Source organism: Phoenix dactylifera, chromosome 5 (genome assembly GCF_051530095.1).
Source record: "Phoenix dactylifera cultivar Ajwa chromosome 5, Ajwa_hap1_PhDact_Kaust_v1.1, whole genome shotgun sequence".
Classification (NCBI taxonomy): domain Eukaryota; kingdom Viridiplantae; phylum Streptophyta; class Magnoliopsida; order Arecales; family Arecaceae; genus Phoenix; species Phoenix dactylifera.
In genome coordinates this window covers 20,918,244-20,938,890 of record NC_143194.1, presented here as the reverse complement: position 1 = coordinate 20,938,890, position 20,647 = coordinate 20,918,244, and the positions used below count along the sequence as shown (strand labels likewise).

Below are 20,647 nucleotides of genomic sequence, written 5' to 3'. Positions count from 1 at the left end.
CATTCAGAGTTCCATGATCGGTATCTTGTCACTCATAGTTTTACAACTAATATCTTAGCATTCTGTATGAAAATCCTTGCAGTATAGCAAGCACCAGGCCATGACATTTTTTAAGCAAAGTAAATTGCAGATGCTACAAGATCAATAACAGATTTCTATATTTGCTGTAAAATACAAGAAATTACATGAGGTATACAAGAAATAAATCATATACCACACTTTGGTTGGAACATATGAATAGCTCATTTAGATGCATAACTGAGACAAGCACCAGCTTATCTTATTTACACAACCCAAATAAGCCTCAGCCATAGATGTTTCAAAACCAAGCTTATACTCAAATATATACAGTAGATAGATCATCCATGCTTCACCAAGGTTCACCTGATTCCCTCATCTCCTTACAAAATATGGAGGCTGGTCTAGTTATCATATTCTCTCTTCTCGAAAAGGGGAGCGGCACCTGGTGAGAAATTGGCTGTCACTGCTTTGTCCACCCTGGCACTTGCTTTGTGCACCCTGGCTCTAGTGAATCAACAAACTACAATTTCTTAGGTACTCTGTTTTTGAGTGTCATTATAAGCATCTCTCTCTCTCCCTCTACCTCAGCAAACTGCAGGCTAAGCTGCGAGTATCGACCCTGCATTTCTTTCAGCTCGGTTTCTACAGCAGCATGCCTCCTCTTCAACTCAAGCATATCGTGTATTAGTTCATTGATGTCTCTGAAGCTTTGGAATACTGCTGCTTTATCATTATGTTGCTTCAAAAATGAGCTGAACAAACAAAAGGAAGAGAATATGAGTATTAGGCATGTAATCTACCAAGAGACAGCAGTTGGTTGACATTAAAGGAACTCTGATTGATTATATGCCTGCATCTGTAGACTTGAGGCAACCAAAAACATAGTTCAATCTGCAGGAAGACCCCAAAATTAGCAGCTATGGCATGTCTAAAATATGTTTGGTGGAAATCCTTTTTGACATGGTAATCATCCCCAGCTCACCCTATCTCAAATTCTAACAATAGTACCTTTTGCAGTGAGATCAGCGTTTGCGTATATCAATTGATAGGTGTGAAAAGAAGACACCGGGCAAAATCTGGATGAAAGTCATGATAGGTCTTGAGGGGACATAAAGCAATGTTTCCGTTATAACAACTCTTATTTACCCATCCTATGTGATTTGAAGTCCCTTAGTAAAAAAGTAATGAACATTATAATGAAAAATAATTAGCAACTACTAAAAAATAATAGCATTATTTTCAGATTGTCCACACAATTAAAACAGATGAATGGTGCTTGTCTTTTTTCGGACGGGAACTTGGTGTAAAAATTTAAATTTTGAAAAAAAATAATGATACAAATGATATATAAACATGCATACATAAACATATGGAGGAGACTAGAAATCATTATAATTGCCATTATAATGTTACTAAGGATGTTATTTTAAACCTTGGCATGGAGTAGACAGCCCACTCTTGTGTTAAATAATGCCATGAACGGATATGCTTTGGAAAAGGTCAAAAAGGATAATACAGAAAAAGGAACTTTACAATCCTATAATAATGCACTGGAACTGACGGACAAGGAAATCCAATGACGAAGCACAGCTATATAATTACCTCTGGAAGCGAATGTCTGATTTTTTCTGTGTCTGCAATGCTTCTGCAAGCTCAAGTTCCAATGCAAGAACCCTTTCCAATGCATTGCCACTGCCAGGAAATTCTTTAAACGAAGGAAAAATGCTTCCCAATTGTTCATTTGCCTGACCAAGAGGAATGGGATAAAATTTGTTCAATGACACGGACAGCAGGGTTCTTTTTCTATTTGATATTTGGCAATAACAATATACGCACCATGTCTAGATGTGATACTTCTCTTTGTAAACGCTGAACGGATGGATCCAAATGATGATCTTCTAATGGAAGAAGAGAAGACAAATTCTCATTCCTCAGCTTTTCCAACTGCAAGTACAACAAAAGCATTCCTTGAAGCTAAAATAAGAATAACCATAAACATGAATAACTTGACAAGCCTGTCTACTTGGGATCAATTTATTGATGCTACTTCGCCATTCATGAGTATTTATGGTCCGAACTCCTCCAAAATTTAAGTAGATTCCTATCCATACTTACTATCATGTAATAATTATTTCATTCTTCTCACCTCTATGACCCTCCATCCTAAATCTATACTCTCTGCACCCTGCAGTTATGCCATCTGAAGTCCATATTGCATGATTAAATCATCCCAAATAGGTTACCCTCTTTTTCTCCACTTGATACTATCGCCAGTGTCTAGCCATCTAAAATGGGCTTCACTTCATCCTCTACCAAACCTACTCCCGACTTTCCCCCACTTTGATCCTTTTTAACACCATGCCTCCTAGTTTTACCCCATACTATTGGACACGTGAAACAAATGTGACAGGGGACATGGAGGGTATTGATCAGCCATCTCATTAAAGATTCAGTACCATTTATGTAAATAATTTTACCCCCATATTTAGCTGCAGATCTCTGGACATGCAGTGTGACATCTATTAGGAGTCTGCTTATGATATGTAAGAATAACTTCTGTAATGTCATAGATGAGATGCCTATCTAAAGTTCATTGACCCTCACAAAGTTTAGCAGAAATGTAGAAAAAAGTATGTGAAGAGAGTTGATAATCCTTGCAGTTTGACGTGTTACTTGCATATCATTATGAGGATAAACAGGACTTCATTAGAAAGTTCCCAAGAGATGTTGCTCCATGTGAGATCTTGAAGATACAAATTTAATAATAGCCTGTTGTAAAGGGGCTTCTACAACAAATGATGCTATGCAGTGTAATAGAAGGCTAATTATCTGGTGAAGTATTTGAGACATCAGGGTACCTCTTTTTGAAGCAGGTCCATGCCAGCCTTCAGTCTTTGCTGTTCTTTGACATGCTCCTCGAAACCAGCAATTCCTTCTGTACGATTCTTCAACACGATCTCTGGTTCAAGTGCACTTTTGGTATCCTATCAAATAATTAAAAAAAAAAAACAAATTGAATAATGATGATGTCATCAAATCCAACTGACTAGTTCTCTAACCTCTACATTGTTTCTACTCTTAAAACAAAACTTATCACTAATCAATACAATGTAGTAATGATGATATCATCATATTGAAGAATTTCAGATAAAATAATCATTTTCAATTTTATCATTCTCCCTGACCTTACAATTTTTTAGAGTTGATTTAGACAAGCAAATGAGGGAAAAACATGTATTTAAGTCTTTGAGATGGATATGTAAGACCATGGGCACCCACAGAGACACCATATCTCCACAAAATCGAATATCACATACCTGCCTCTACGCATTCAGCCACTTTCCCTTTGCATGAAAACTAGAGTTAGTCTGATACAGGTGAGGACCGACATGGAAAAATATGATATGGATTGTGGAAAGCGACAGATATTTCTAATGAATTCCCATGCATGAGTTTTGTTCTAGCAAGGGTAAGTATGTCACATGCCATGCATCACCTTGCTAAAATGTATGAAATATACCGGATAGTGAGAATTAATGAAATTTGTCTCAAATAAATTACCTCTAAGACCTGTGAGCTTGGTTGAGGACTCGGATGCGAGCTTGCATTGCTGCATGTTGGCTGTACATCTTCCAAATCTCCACATGAGCTCAACATGGAACTTGTGTTTAGGAGTTCGTCTTTGACTACATTATCTAAGGGCTCCATAGTAGTAGTGGTGGCAGTATCTTTTTCAGAACAGATACATCTAGAATTTTGTGCCTCTTGGTAGACAGCTGATAAACCAGAACCACTATCAGCCAAAAGGTGCTCAATTGATGTAGATTTGCGAATAATAGATTCATGGTCTCCTTGCAACTGGAGATCTTCTATTGATGTCATGTTCTCCAAAAATTGGTTCACCAAGTCAAGTTCAATTCTGATTTTTGTTCTTTCCTCATTGCACTCCTGCAAAGAAGCTTCAAGATTTAGCTTTTCTTCCTTGCAGCAGTCGAGATTCAACATAGTACACTGCAGTTCAGCCTTCATTCTGTCATAAGCTTTGACCAATTCTCTTCTATCAGTCATGACTGTCTGTAGTTCAGTTTCCAAGTCTGAGATTTTCATTGAGAGCTCTTCAATTCTCTTTGCAAAGGCAACCTCATTTTTCTTTCTGTTTTCAACTTCATTAAGAGCATTTTGCAATTTCAATAGCATTTCTTCTGCATATTTTTTAGAGACATACAATTGATTTCTTAGCTCTTGAAGCTTAGACTCACACTGCTCTTTGATAAAAGCAATTCTCAGTGATTCCTGCATGGCAAATGATGATCCCTCCATCTCCCTTTTCTCACGAGCTTGATGACACTCAGCATCTGCTTTATCTTTGAGTTCTCTAATATGGATGGACAGATTCTTAAACTCTTCAGTCTTCAAAATCTGTTCAGAGAGTTTGTAACTGAGCTCATTGTGTTGCTCTCTTAACTTCCCCAACTCATGGACACCTTCCTCGAGCAATGACATCCGCATTTGCTGTTCATCCAATTTGGATCTGAGTATTATTCCCATAATTTCTAGCTCACATCTAGAGGATTTCAAATTATCCACCTCTTCTTCAAAACTGGCCAGCATATTTTTCAGCTGGCAAATTTCATCTTCATACTTTTGCCTTTCTAGACTATCAGCTTCAGCTCTAGCCTTCTTATCTTCATCTTCCGTAGATGCTGCCTTGTATTTGTTTATATAATTCACAAGGCCTTCTTTTTCACAAACATTACTTTCAAATTCAGATCTCAATGACTGCAGAGCAGTGGATAGTCTTGCATTTTCATCAGCTAATTGTGCTTTACCAGCCATATGTGTTTCTAGCAACGCTTTGGCATCTGCATGTTTTAAATGAAGCTCCTGAAGGTCCCTCTCCAATGTCTTGAGTTGGCGAACAAGCTCCTGCATCCTGGTGTAGAATTGACTTCTCATATAGGTAACTTTAAATTCAGCTGCTAATGAATTTTCAAGAATAGCTTCCAAGTGATTTTCCACATTGGCAACTTTAAGGCGAAGAAACAAATTCTCATCTTCTAGTTTTGTTTGGTTTTCTTGATTCTGCAACAGAAGATGCTGCGACCCAATATTTGCTGTTTCTAGATCCAAAATCCTTTTCTTGAGATGGACTGATTCAGACTTCTGTTCTTCAAAAGATAGCAACTGCTGATCTTTGTCCATCAGTTGTGATACAAGACTTGTAACTTCAGCCTCAAATTCCTCTCTCGAGCATCTTTCAATCCGCAGATCTTGATGGGCACATTGTAGAGTTTCTTTTAGACTTCTAATCTCATTTTCCATCTGGATGGATGCCTCATCTCCAGACTGTATAGACATCAACAATGCTCTTTTCTCCTGCATGCAATTCATAAGACTGATTTTTGTCCTTTCAAGTTCCTCATGGACACTCCCAAATACCAGCAGCTTCTGAGCAAGATCCCTGTTCTCATCAGTAGCATGTTGTAGTTCAATTTCAAGAACTGCAAGTTTTGATGACAACTCCCTATTTTCTGATGCATTTTTCTCTTCAGCAGCTGAGCTAATCTTTAGCTTCTCTGCGACATCTTGCAATTCAAGTTGAAGCTTTTCTACAAGGGAGTTGGACAAATGCAGCTTCTTCGTTATCTCTTCTAGATCAGATTCAAACTTCTGCTTCATGCAAACAATTTGTGATGCCATCCTGTGTAGTGAAAGTTTAGCAATATCTCTTTGTTCTTCCATCTCTTTCTTCTCCTGAAGAAACTGGAGTATTTTCTTACATGCTTCTTGTTGGAACTGTTTGAAACATATGAAGACAGCCATGTAGTCCTTGTTTTCCAGATCATGTTGTAGAGTCATGCCATCAAAAGCAAAGCCATCAATTTTCTCATTGCAATGAATCAAACTGGAGCATAAATCCACCAAGTTCTCCTGAAGGTAAGTAGTAGTTTTCTGTAGATCAACGTTTGCAGAGGACTGCTGATCAAATGCTTCCTTCAATGCCTTGAAGTCATCAATCATAGAGCTAATGTCATTCTGAAGACAGGCTTTTTGTAGGCTTTCTTCTTTTAGCAAGTTTTCAAATTCTTGCCTTTCTTCAGCACAAGCCTTATATTTACTTTCGAAAGTTCTGTACTCCAGAATCAATTTTTCATGTTCTGCAATTTTTTGGGTAAGAAAATTATTCTCTTCGGAGACATCTTCCAGTTTTGCTTGCAAAATTTGATTTTTCATTGACAAATCATCACATCTAGAGATGCAATTAGCTTCATCCTCCCTCAATATTCTGGCCTCATCCAATGCATTTGCCAGCTTCAGCAACAATGATTCCCTCATACCACTTGAATGTTCTAGCTGCTGTGTGAGTTCGACCATCTTGTCCTTCAAGTGCCTTATCCCATGATATACATCATACAGAGTTTCCTGTAAAACCTCTGAGAAAACCTTCCAGTGCATATTATGCATATGCATTTCTAAGAGTTCAGAATCTGTTTCTGAGAGGAGCTCTTTCAGCTTACAAAGCGATAAGCCCATCTCTTTTATGCCATTTGCATCATCCAATTGGTGGTTGCCTACTTCAGTACATATCTGAACAGGTTCAGCTTTATGAGGTAATTGAGAATCATGATTAGACTTATGGCTGATGCATCTTTCAGGAAGTTCTTTGTTTCTCTTAGTCTCTGGAGACGGATCAACACAAAATACAAAATCGTTCTTCACCTGAATAATATCATGTTCATATGCTTCATCCTTGAGTTGCACTTGAATGTTTGTGGGCATGCCTGTCTGTGAGATTTTACTATCCATTTTGTAGCTAATATGCTCTGTTACACCATTCTTTTCAGCTTTTGTAGATACAGTTTCTGCCTGAATTCTAGCAATAACTGGCTTGCACTGTTCTTGGTGAAATGAAGTCAACACATGATCCTTGTGCATGCACGACCGTGCCTCTTCTGAATTTTCTTCAGGGTAATGCTCATAAAAGAGTTGAGGAGAATCTGTGAAGGCTTGCTTTGCAACGTTTCCATTTGTCTCATACATGGACAAAACCTGGAAAGAGAGCAATTCAAGGTCTTTCTGTAGACGATCAACTGCCACAGAGTAGTTCTGACGAACCCTTTTAAGGGCAGTTTCTGAAGTAATAGCCCTTCTCTCAAGCTCCTTTCTGTGAGATTCTAAGCTATTCTTATCTTCAGCGAACCTCATCAACTGTTCATTCATGTCTTCAATCTGACCTTGGAGAGCAGAAATTGTATAAAGACAAGATGAATGTTCATTTCTAAAGGTTTCCAGTTCCTTTAGTGCTTGCTTGTGATTAGCCTCAAGTTCCTGAATGAATGCTTCATAGTAGCAACCCATCTGGTCCATTTTTTTTGTGAGATTTTCCTCCTCAGTTTTGGACTCCTCCAGTTTCTGTAAGAGTTCACACATTTTCTCCTCCATCTTGGTTGCAGGATCAAGATTCTTCCTCAGAGGCTCATGTTCATGAAATACTTGATGAGAACCACTCATACCATGAACCATAACTTCTGGATAATGATAGTTGCTGCAAGATCTTTCCAGATCCTGTCCTTTAACAATACCTTGCTTAAGATTATTGAAAACACATTCGAGAACCTCAAAATCACCATGAAGAAAATCAAAATCACTTCCATGGCATCCGAGGCAAGCCTTGTTTTGAATTTCTCGAACTTTATCCTCAATAAGTAACAGATCCTGGAGCCATTTGACCTGAAAATTATGAAACATACAGTCCTGGTCTGCAGAAAGAACATTATCCCCAAGATTGTCATCAAATGAAGTATCTACCAAGTCATATGTCAACTTTGGTGGAAAAGTATTTCTCCTTTCAGGAATTTTCTGCTTGACTTTAATAGATTTTATTTCTTCAAGGTCATTTTTAAGTTTTGAACACTCCAATTTTAATATGGAGACTTCTCTAGTCAGCTGTTCTCCAGTAGCAAGCTCAACACTAAGTTGTTGGGCCAAGCTTTGTGTTTCGGCACCTAATTCATCAGTGATGTGTTGTAATGCGCTTGCTTCCATTTTAAGCTGTGAAAAAGCAGACTCAGCTACCTCTAATCTTACTCTGAGTCTGTTATTTTCTTCAAAAGCTGCGGCCAGATCATTGTCAACAGAGTAGTCTGAACTCCACCCATGTCTCCAGTCACTGCTCCCTTGGGTAGAAAGCCGACTCCCATGCTGGTCCTCTTTCTCAGGTCCAGGGCTCTGAATTTGACTGAGGGTAAACTCAACTACATCACCGGATATTGTCCTCTTAAAGTTATCGATTTCATGTGTGTCAGGAATATCATTCTTTTCAGCATATAAACTGTCTGAGGTATATGATGAACCATCAACTCCAGCAGCTGAGTCTTCATAATCTTCATTTGACTCCCCCACCTCTTCAAGTGAAGGAAGCCCTGCAAAATCTTCTCTGAACCTGACCCTTGCATTAACCTATTTCCAAATGACAAGGAAAGACTTACAACCAATAGCAAATGTGACCAAATATCACTATCCTATTGGTACTCTAAGCAGTCATTCACGATCAAAAAAAGTATGAAGGTAATACATGCCAAATTCAAATTTGGTACAAAGTTAATGGCAGCCAGACTAACCATACAGAGCTTCACAAAAATCCTAACTATAGATTGAAAGTAAACCACTTCCTATAGGAAATTAAATGATCTCGCTAATCTTTAAAAGCACAATAAAAATAAAAGTACAAAATTAGGTTAAATATAAAGATTGATGGTAAAATGAATGTTGAATTATACAGGACACATGTTTATCTTTGTTATTCTTTCCATGTTTTGAGTAACACCAGCAATATTCAAGCCACAGTAGTAGATACAACTAGCTATAACTGGCACTCTGGAACAGTTACTTCTTCTAGACACATTTTCATGGGTGAAGCCAGAATGGACAGCTGTACAAGGCAATTTTAGATCTTAGTGCAATAGCCTCATGGCTTTGGTCTGGTGAAAGATTCCATAACACGATATTATCTCCTAAATGATATGCATCCCTATGAGATAATTATAAAAATGAGTATGTTAAGGTCAATCTAGAACTATAAAAGATAAACAACGCACTTGCATGGGAATTCTAGAGTTGTATTACTAGAGGATCAAACAATGGAACCAGGTGATATGGATCTTTCATGGTTCAACAAAGACTAAATGGAATGACCTGGGATTAGTTAGGGGTATGGGCCCAGCTGAATCTTTACATTAAGAATTTACTTTTGATTTTTTTTTCTTTTTCCAACTTTTAGTTATAATTACAGCCATAACTTTTAGAATTCACAATTTAAGATCCCTGCATTCATTGAATTGATCAGTAAGACCAATCTTCAAGAGAAGTTAGAAGCACTTCACAAGCTCAGTTAAACCAAGTTATCATGGCTTGAAAGGACTAAAATGGGTATGAGGACATCCACATCTTTTCCCCCATCTAGTTATAAGTTTGATTTATAAGCAAAGATCAACTTGGCTAAATTAATGGTTAAAACTAATTCTAGATTTCTCAAGTTTTATGCAAGGTTTTAAATCCCATAGGAAGAAGGTGTCCCAGTTTTTCCATGGAACGGGACACCACGCTATCCCATCCCGGCTATGATCCCAGTCATGTATCCTAGCAGATATCCTCCATCTCTCTTCCATGCTTTCCTTTCTTTCTTTCTTTCTTTCTTTCTTTTCTTTCTTTCTTTTCTTTCTTTTTCTTCTACCTTCTTTTCTTTTCTTTCCTTTTTCTAGAGTTTCTTATCCCTTTTCTTTCTTTCTTTCTTTGTTTTCTTTTTCTTCTTCTTCCTCTTTCCTTTCTTCCTTCTTTCCTTCCTTCTTTTTTTCTCCCTTTCTTTCTTTCTTTCTTTCTTTCTTTTTTCTTCTTGTTTTTTCTTTTCACTTTTTTCTTTTCTTCGTCTTTCCTTTCTTTCTTTCCTCTTTCTTCTTCTCCCCCATATGGATAGGTTTCGGAGTCCCAACCCCATCTCAGTCCTATTTTTTCTAGTAATGGGACAGGATGGTCAGGATGCCCCTGATCCCACCGGGAAGTAAAACCTTGGTTTTAAGCCTTTGTGAACTGTATATTTAATGGCAAGGTCATCCCTGAGAGATGAAATACAATTGTGTGTGTGAATGTGTGTTCATACTTTTGCTGCCCTCATGATTCCTCTTTTCTTTAACTTTGAGGAAGGAAGACTCAATATTACATATAATACAGATTCTGCAATGAAAAATCTAAATATATTTTCAGGTTTCAGAAGTATACAATGCTGAATTTTAGACCTCTACTTCCACAAACTTGAACAACGAGACTCTTTTTTTTTGGCATCAATCTGGTACCAAATTAGACTGATCCTGCTGATTGATGCAGCATTATTTTGAGGGCACTAAGAAGCAGCTACAATAGCAAGAAGCAAGATGCAGAACTAGTTTGATTGCCTCATTAAAATGCTGCATGAGATCCTCGTGCTTCTAAGGCAAAGAAAACTCGAAGAGATCATAAGCCTGTTAAATGGCGATGTGATGTACTATGATTCAACAGTTGATGAATCATCATAGGATCCCAGAAATTGAAGATCAAGATGTCCCTTCAGTTGAACAATAGATATTCGGCTTGAGCAAGAAAGCTTCAAGCATCAAGAAAATGTGAGGAGCATTTTTAAAAAAGCCCGCCATCATTGGTCTCCCAGGGAAGCATCTAGAGAATCCAGTCACTAGAGAGACGATATGCATTAATTCAATAATCTTGAGTGTCAGCAATATGAGGATTCTCACCAGTTTTCAGGTCTATAAATGAAAGCTTTGTGATTGCTGATCTAGATACAATATCCTAATGGTATCATCACAAGAAAAACACAGTTGAACTCCATCATCAGATTGCGAAGAATTAACACTCAAGTCTGAAGATAATCATGATGACAATCTTAGGGATGACACTAGCGCACCAAAAGTGTCTGGTTTTTCCTACAACTAACCAGCAGGTTTGGGTTAGATTAAGTTCTATTTTCAGAATTTAAGTTTTATTTATAGTTTTTTTTGGTACAGCGGCGGTTCATACCCTATGGGTATGGATACGACCAACAAAATCAGAAAACAACAAGACATATAAAGAAGCCAGTACTTTGTCACCCTCCATCCACACAAAACTTCCAGAGTGGTGGGCCGCATAGGAGGCAGCCCAATCAGCCGCTCCATTCGCTTCCCTGTAGGTATGTGTGCCCTGATGGGCATCACACTTCTGCAACAATCTGCGAATGTCAAGGAGCAGTGGCCTACTCTCACCTGCACGACATCGGCCCCGGACCCAATTGATCACCATAGCCGAGAATAAGCCGATCTACACCCAAGATCCGATGGGCAAAAGATATGCCCTTCAAATATTTATACTATTTTCAAATATAATTGCACCCATAGCTTTTAGATTTGTAACTTGAGACTTTAGGTGTCCTTTTCAGCTCTGCCCTAATGACAATTTGTTAGATGGGCAGAGGGGGCTCATTTAGACAAAGCCATCATAATCTTAAAAAGCTGAAACAGGATTCAGGGTATAAATATCCATTTTCTTTAGTCACAGGTTTGGTTAAAGGGTTCTAGAACTTATATCACTATGGTCCATATATGTAGAGAGATGCCATCTGCAAGAGATGGAATATGATCAAAAATGAAATAGCACAGTTGTTCCTATTCTTCTAGTTTTGGGCTTGATATTGTTAGATTGTGGAATTAGCTCCATGCAGATTTTCCATCAAAAAAATTATTTTCAGATAAATTTCAGATATTTTGTCTTGTCTAATCAATTGACTGATCTTTTTGCACAGATACATAATGGGGCTCAGAGTTGTTCAGAAGCATCAGGAGGTAAAGATCTATGAAACCTTGGATGACAAGGCAGAGATAACCTTTAAGAAGATCGCTGTGAAGAATTGCCCTTCATAGGAAAGAATGGTCATTGATCGAATTATATGAGATTGCTTTCTACACAGGCAAGGTTTAATATAAACAGTTATATCTGCGTCATGCTGGTCCAGCTCAAATTGTTGATTTGCAAAAGCAGACCTCTTAGTGCATGTTACTCATCAATTATATAGTGTTAGCTGATGGGACAATGTAGTGGTTTGGAATCATGAGAAACATCATCGTGTTCAAGAAAATAAAGGTTTGAACCTTACCTGGACCAGAAGATAGTATACCGACAATCAAACTGTATCAAGGATGTAGTTAGAGTTGCTGAATAAGATATAACTGAACTTTCTTTACATGAGAATGTCAACCAGTAAGATGTCTTGGGTCATCTATTTTAGAGAATCAAAGCAAAGAATTATTTTAAAAATTAAGGCATTGGGGGAATGCTTCAGGTCAGTTACACAAATCGCATTTCTGCCCAAGAGAGAAATAGAGCTACCCATATCAAACAATGTCTCCTTCCCCCTTTGCCAAGACTCTTTCCAAGTCTAAGGGAACACCAGATGGTTGTTTTCTAGTTGCATGAGATCTCCTTATCTGCCAACCAGCCTTCTAGATTAATGGAAAAACATTTCTTTCCTGCTCATTATCTGGGCCAAAAAGCCAACCAGCCTTCTAGATTACATGGAAAAACATTTCTTTCCTGCTAATTATCTAGGCCCCCACCAAAAAAAAACTTGGTAACAATGTAGTGGTTTGGAATCATGAAAAACATCAAACTGACAATCAAACTGAATAATCAAGATTCCATAAAATAGAGGTTTGAACCTTATCTGGACCAAAAGAGAGTATATTGACAATCAAATTGAATAATCAAGATTCCATAACATCTTATACGCCAACCAGCCTTCTAGATTACATGGCAAAACATTTCTTTCCTACTAATTATCTAGGCCAAAAAAAATCTCGATAACAATATTAAGGGTCAAGATCAAGTTGAGAGCCAATTGTATAAACTCTAAAAATCTGTTAGATATTTATCTTGCTCTATGCAGTTGACTCCATTAGTTTTGTTGGGCGATGACATGAAAGACTACGTTGACTAATATAGCTTATAAGTCGAGTTTATGAGCCATTAGTGATCCCAAATAAGAGAATGTGTCAAAGGCCAATTGTACCAGTAAACTCAAAAGGGGAACCAGGTAATACTGTCATTTAGCTCCCTGGTCATTTTCAGCTTTTACCCATCATTATATAGAAACCCTTCCTACGAGTTACCTTGTAGCATGACTAGAACAATGATAAGAGAAATAATGCAAATGCCAATTGAGCCAAAGAAAAAAAAAGCTATTGCACTATGATATCGTCATGAATATAGTTAGAGAAGCTCCTTCATATACCAAAAGGAGGTGAACCAACACATAATCATCAATGCAAAAACTTGAGAAATATGTATTGAAGTGAGTTCACTATTCTCATTGGGCAAAGAAATGCATGCATGCATTACAGCCCTTCAAGCAAGAACCACGTGAAGAAGCATACATGTTAAAAGTAATGGTATACTATGATTGAGTGGACTGATATCTAGCATAAAGGATTTTTTTAAGGCCAATATTATATGATGCATCTGCCAAAATATGTATCTAATACAGTAGGCTACTAAACACTTGTCCTTGGTGGCTAGCCTTCAAACTCAAAGTCACAACAGGTGGCATGAATTTAGATATTTGTGGCTGTGCATTGTACAGCATGTATCACACCAGGAATATACAAGCACTGAATAAGGGTACATACCTTTGCAAACACATGTGGGTATGGGTCCATATCTATTCACGTTTAACCAACACCCATGAGCAAGAACAGATAAGGACCAGTAAGAAAAATTTATTGTTTTGAGCCTTGTCATGTGGCCAAGCACATCAGCATAGCACAGCAAGACACAATATATATACCTTGATTCTTGCCAAGAGCTTGTAACAAAAATGATAGATCAAATGTACACTCCATAAAAGGGAAAACAAGATAATAGAATAATTAAGATAACAATGACATTATGAGTTGCTGGAGAAACATTGTAGAGTACCTGGGAAGCTTATTCCCTGGGTGAGCAGAAAATATGCTCAAGGAAGCTTAGGCAAAACTGAGGGTTCATAAGCACCTAATCGGTAAGTAAATGGTATGAGGGTGGAACACTTGTGACAAGGTATGAGGCTGGAACACTTGTGACAAGGCAAGTCCAATAGAAAGCTGAGTTGGTGCACTAAGTTAATTGATAATCCATGAGAGAAAAACATAGATATGAAGTTTGCTGGGCCAATGGTTGTGTAAACTTACAAAGGTGATGAACTTAACAATGTAGAATTGCACGCTAGTGAAGCTGGCAATGCAAACTGATAACAAAGATGAGTTGATTGACAAAATCACCAGGCAAAAGGGTTGAATCCAACTAGTATCAATGTAACGAGGCATTTAAGGCACAAGGCTACAATGCAAAACTGCAAGAATATGAAGTTAAGTATCCACAAACAGGACAAATTGACAGGATATGGGTCACCAATACGGTTACAACTAAGATCAGGGTAATTTAAAACTAGCTTGACCAAATCCAATATTTATGTCGACTTAAGCAAAAACATAGCAAATTCGCCCACCAAAAAATATTAGTTTAAGTGGCATGAATGTTCACATACACCAACCAGATCTCAAGTTGGTAGAAATTGGGGGTGAGAACTCAAAAAGCTTGATCCAACCCATGTCAATTCAATCCAATAGCCTCCTTGACCCAACCGGAAACCAAATATCACCTAAGCTAATTAGCATTTTAGTATCTCTGTCATTTAATTATTAGCTTTATTTCTTGGTGAGAACCTGTAGTTTTAGCAATTGTCCTGAACTTAGGTCATCCTGTAAGCTCCCCACCATGCTCGACCTAACCCAGGTAGTCTCAACTCAACTAGACCACATCTGAACTTCCTCCAACTTCAAGACTGTGTCCAGTTGTGGGTTAAAGTGGAACAAGGCTCCTTTGGTTTGCTTATTCCACTTTAACCTGCCAGATGCTAGGAAAAGAGGAGATTTATTCTGAAGGCAAAGTAAATAGTTAGTTTTCACTTAACCTTGAATAAACTACTCCACTCTAAAGTCGGTTAGGAGTATTATTTACTCCAGGCTTAATCTGCAACCACTTTCTGCTCCAAAAAGAAAACTTACTCTGCAACGAAACACAGTATAATTTTTTAAAGTTAAGGGGAGTCGAATTTTCTATCTGACTCAGCTACTTCCATTGGTAGGTTTGAGCGATAAGATGCTTGATTATCTAGCATTTATTTAAGTAAATTTTCATATACAAGATATAATACTTGATTAAGCCAAAGTTTCCTACATACTACCTAACATTTTCTAACAATTATAGCATGTTTTTATGTAATTTATTTTCATCTTATTTCAGAGAATGGTGCAACCTAGAATTTGTTTCATGTGAGTACTCTTAGCCATGGTAAGATGAAAAAGAATGTCCTTCTGCTTTTATCTGAACACAACCTAGCATTTGTTCTCACAAAAGCAAGGCACTCCACTAAACCATTGATGAAGGAAGGTCTTTCCTTCCCAAAACCCCCTCCAATGATGTGTTTCTTTCTTGTACTACCTTTTCCTGTTCATTTTTGGATTTCTCCTTTTATTTATTTCTATCCATGAATTAAAACTTTTGTTTCTTTTTCCCTTCTTTTTCTTCTTGTACTACTCCACCACCACTACCACTATTCTTGTATTTATGTACTCTTGTACTGCCACTGATTTTACTCCTGCAAGTGATAATAAGATTGTGCTTAGCTTGATGCTTAGTCTGCATGGCTTTGGATAGATTAGCCATTTGATAAGCCATTTAAACATACCAAATAGTTAATGCTTAAGAACTGAACATGGTATAGTTTTTAAATTATTTTAGCCACTTTGCCAACCAGCATTACTTTTAAACTCAGTTCTCTATGAAACCCTAAGACATACACAAATCACTATCTTATGTCCAATTGGAAGTCCAATAAAACAAAAAAACAGTGCCCGCTTAATTAACTGTACGCCCTTTAAACCCTTCAAAATAGACTTCCAGTCCAGATGTAGCCAGACGACATTATCTGCTCCAATAATCACAGAAATTATACTGATATACATCATATTGAAAACATAAAAAAAAAAAAAACACTTGTTGCAGCAAATTATGAATTCTAGGAGCTATGCTATAATATCTTACATGAGCTTCTGGCAATCATAATTGTATGATTATTCCTTAGGCTCATTACATTGTTGCCGATGGACCTAGCTTGCTGGCCTACCACTATGCACCTACTTTGGTATTTCATGATGACTTTGCCTGCATAACTCTACCAGTGGCATAGGCATAACAGAGGAGAAGTATACGAATATTGAAAGTTCTCAAATCTACTGAATTACTGATAAGAACAACAGTTAGTTCCACATGCCTTTCATTCCATGGAGACAACACTATGATTGTCATACACATATTAGTCAGTTTTCCCTACCAAGTAGGCAAGTGGAAGACAGTTACATATAATAAAAAGAATAGGCTCTTGAGAATACTTTTGAGCAAAGAGCATCCACAATTATTAATTATAAAAAGGTTATTATACTGAATCTTAAAATAACTCTTAAGAAAAAAACTTTTCAAGAAAAACATTAGTCAATATAATTAACCCTAAAAGTAAATGCATTGATCAAAGTCTTTTCGCATCAATCGATAGCTTACTGGAGCTAAGAGGCTGTGCGAGCTGGAAGTCATATAGAAAATGATATTACAAACATTGGACATCCCCAAATGAACTCTTGGGCCTTTTCTCCTTAGTTTCTATTGCAGAGATGAATATTCTTTTGTAACTCTGTCCCGTTCCCTTAAGTAAATATTATCTATTAAATTAATAACAGCGTAATCTTAAATTTATCAAACAAAATACCGAGTAGATCCAAGGTCAACCATCAATGACTCTTAGGAGCACTCTTCCAACTCTATATCAAAGTTATATAAAGCAGAAAACAGCACATATGTGGAAACTTGACAATAATTTTAAATTAACAATATAATCGTCCAAATATTACCAGACCTTGTCTGTTGGGTCACTGGCAGCCTCTGATGAAGCTGCTACAATTTCGGCTGGATCATGACTTCTCTGGCTTGATGTTGTATGAAATCCCTTCGCACTGAGCTCCCTTTGCTGTTCAAATTCTCTGAAATAACATAATCAGGTGTAAGACTGGCAGGTAATATTAATAAAAACTAGGCTATATTGTTACTGAAGCAGCACCTGAAACCAGTTTTGGAGGAGAGAAGTTGTACTGTGACCTGAAATAGTTAGTAACAGCCGTGTTTTAGAAAGAGAAACCACATTAACAATCGATTTTGTAGGTTCACAATCCAGAGAAAGAAAAGGCATTACTCGATGAAAAACTAACAAAGCATATTACTCTAATAATTGCAATTTCCTTTCAGTCTTAAGCACGGAACAAGAGTGTGAAGCACATAAAAGAAATTCATTCAACAATATTAAATAAATAGACATGAAACTTTGGTCTCATTACGTGACATGTGTTGGATGATCAGCCATAAACTAAGAACCAAACAGGCCTGACAGGCCTTTTCTGGATAACTAGAATTTGACAACAGTGGGCAAAACCATGTATAACAAAAGAAAAATAAAGCTAAAATGAAAATGTTTGGAAAAGCTTTTTCTTGGGTGGGGAGAGGAGCATTCTCACATGTAAAACTGTCCCAAAGTCACAACCATGAAGAGGTAGTGCAACAGAGGAAGGCTTCAGTGCATCTGCAAAGTTGGCAAGGTTGATGTTGACCTCCCCAAGAAGACTAGACCGAGAGGATCCCTGGTTATATTGGGAAGATTACCAAAAGGTGGAGTGAGTACTAATTACCAGTAAATATCTCAGGCACAAAATTTCAGACAATGAGATGGATTAAAGAACATATGCACACAAGCTTTTTAAATCAGAAGTCTAACGAGAAAAATATAGTGATAGCACCACTGTAAATGATATTAAATGGAGAAGTCTTGGCTGTAAAAGAGTTGGAAATACCATTGCCACCACAAGCTTATAGAGCTTCTCATCATACTTTTTGGTCCTTGCATCTTGCAGAAGTCTTGTAGTTTCATAGATTGGATCTGACCATTTACAGTTTCCGTTCCTCACACTTGCTTTGTTTGTCTTTGCAGTCACTTTTCCTCCATCAGCAGGGATGAAGGACACAAATAATTTGTCCCATCCAGGATGAGGAATCTGAAACAAGAAAAGACAATTAGTTCTCATCTATCAACTCGTGCAAAGAATTACGAAATGGATACACCAATAATAACCCGGACTTTAATTAGCATATTCTATAATCAAAGCTTCCCAAGGCAGAAACACATATGAAAATCATAATGAACCATAGCACTTCTGGTAAAAAGAAGGTCCTTTTAATCTAAATGTGTAGTGGTTTCAAAAATATGCCATGCCTAGGAGATCGCATGCAAGGCAAGCACTTTCTAAAACTATTCATCTTTAAGCTCTATATAATGTTTCTAGCTTGTGAAAGTGAATCCTGTCAAAGACTAGCCTATTGAGACATAGTTTCCGCATTCATTCAGCATCAGAGCAGTAAAATGGTAGATGGCAATATCCAACCTATTCATTGTCTATGGTGCCAGTAGAAGATAATTAAATATTATGGACATGCATGACAGTATAAGTTAATATTTGAAGCCTAATTAGCTCTTTTCAATAAGTGGCAAACACTTGGTGATGACAGTAGAGAGAATTTTGATCAAAAAATAGAGTTAGAGAAGCAATCCACTTGCCAAAATTCATAGTAGTAATATTTCAGAGAATGGGAATGAATGCTTCAAAATCATTGCTGCACCAACAAGTAGCTGAATTATCTATATATCCTTTCCATGTCAGTGACTAAGCTGGAACCTAAACATATAAAGAAGTTGCAAGCAGGGAAGGAATTGAAGTACCACAAATCATTGAAGCGAGAAAGTCAGTAGCTTCTCAAATTTCATATACTCAAATGCCTGAGATCTAACACACATAATACTCTCAGCACAACAGCACTCAAAAGAACTTTAAACATTTCCATATATAGTGAAGCTTAGCTGAGAAAAACTTAGCAAAGAAAATTCGGAAGATGATCTTTTGAAGCCAAGATGTTTTTTTAACACACACACACACACACACACACAGAGAGAGAGAGAGAGAGAGAGAGATCAGGATCTTTTGGTTTTCAAACACAACTTTAGCAAACACTGAATGCCTATGAACAAGTAAAGAATCAAGTAAAGAAGATCACGTGCATGTGTAGTCACTTGATAAAAAGAATTAAAGGAAAGGGTAAAGACTAAGATTGCATGTGAACAAAGATATATGTCCAATCTTTGAGAATTAACGAACAATTAAAGTAGTATCAAAGAAAAACAAATAAAAGCCATGGTGTAAAGGCAGAGCTTACATGTGTAGCATGAAACTGTAGCCGAAAAACCACTTTCACTTTTGTCTTTTCAGTTTTCCACTTAGGAATCCTCGACATTGTTCCAGAATCAGCTGACAGCCACCTAAAAACACGGCCTTTCCTCTTTAATTATCTCCCATGAACCTGACGACCAATATCATGTAGCCTATTTCCTGTCAAGAAAAACGAAACAAGGACAAAATCAACATCCTAAATTCTTATAACTGAACAGTAATTTTGAAACCCTACAAAATATCTGATTTTGTTCCATTTTATATACTGAAAACAAGTAAAAATTGAGAAACCCAGAAGATTAGTTTAACTTGCTCAAAAAATGCACATTTTCTTCTAAACTTAATTAACAACATTTCTTCCAAAAAAATCATTTAAACGACGGGAAACTGATTAACAGAAGCGACATCCAATATATCAGATCCCACAAAAAGGATTTCCCAAAAGGACTCTAATTTTACAGGGATGAACCAAAAGAACTAAATCGTTCCAACAGACTAAAGAATGCAATGATTCTCCATGAAAGCCCTGACCTTTTCCACTACTACAGAATCAAATGCAAGTCAGAAAGAGCTCTTTATTTAGAATCTCACCTTAACACTCTCAAATTAAACTAACAACGACAGAGTCCAAACACCTAGAACGCCAGCAGTGAGATCCCAGCAACGAATTCAAAATCCCGACACAAACCTGAGACATCAGCACCGTCGGCTGGACTTGCGGGACGATCCTGCTAGATTCAGGAGGATACTGAAACTGAAACCCTAAGAGTGGAGAGGGAATGTAGGGGGGAAAGGGACAGCTCGCCGCGCTTGTACCTAATTCCGGATCTGGTGCTTGGAGATCAAGCGAGGGCGAGGGAGCCGTCCTCGAGAAGGATCCGAAGGCCGTTGGAAAGTGAAATGGGCCTGGGATTCGAGGGCATTGGGGCCTCGCGTGGTTCGAAAGGAACTCTAGGGCTCGATCGAGCTCGCCATGGGCGACCAAGAGACCGAAGGTTTTGGGTAGAGAGGAGTGAAGAGAGAGACGAGGGGAGGATATACGGCGTAGGTATACACGAGGGGGGGAGAGAGAGAGAGAGAGGAGGGTTTAAGAAAAGGACATCCCGCCAAAGCCCGCTATTTTCGGATGATTAGAAACGACTAATAAAATAATATTAGTGTAGAAAAAATAAACTGGACAAACCCTT

The 20,647-nt window shown here is 37.6% G+C and overlaps 2 protein-coding genes across 4 annotated transcripts in view; one reads left to right on the top strand and one right to left on the bottom strand.

Annotated features, from left to right (window-relative positions):
* LOC103713315 (membrane-anchored ubiquitin-fold protein 3) overlaps positions 1-12,930 on the top strand; it is a 27,212-nt gene extending 14,282 nt beyond the window's left edge. The window contains exon 3 of the mRNA XM_088721800.2: positions 11,849-12,930. Within this exon, the coding sequence (XP_088577926.2) occupies positions 11,849-11,856 (8 nt within the window). The 3' untranslated portion in view covers positions 11,857-12,930. The remainder of the gene's footprint in view (positions 1-11,848) is intronic.
* On the bottom strand, positions 142-20,647 carry LOC103713314 (uncharacterized). 3 transcript variants are annotated; one of them, XM_008800192.5, is made up of 11 exons: positions 20,149-20,647; positions 19,447-19,619; positions 18,033-18,233; positions 17,700-17,822; positions 17,249-17,286; positions 17,048-17,171; positions 3,583-8,481; positions 2,880-3,005; positions 1,858-1,965; positions 1,624-1,766; positions 142-773 (listed from the first exon to the last, which is right to left on the bottom strand). In XM_008800192.5, the coding sequence occupies exons 2-11, from the start codon at positions 19,522-19,524 to the stop codon at positions 542-544; spliced, it is 6,072 nt and encodes a 2,023-aa protein (XP_008798414.2). In that variant the 5' UTR covers positions 19,525-19,619; positions 20,149-20,647; the 3' UTR covers positions 142-541. The 3 variants fall into 3 exon arrangements, with proteins under 3 accessions (XP_008798414.2, XP_008798417.2, XP_008798415.2); XM_008800195.4 differs by having other exon boundaries at positions 20,277-20,560; XM_008800193.5 differs by having other exon boundaries at positions 20,052-20,533.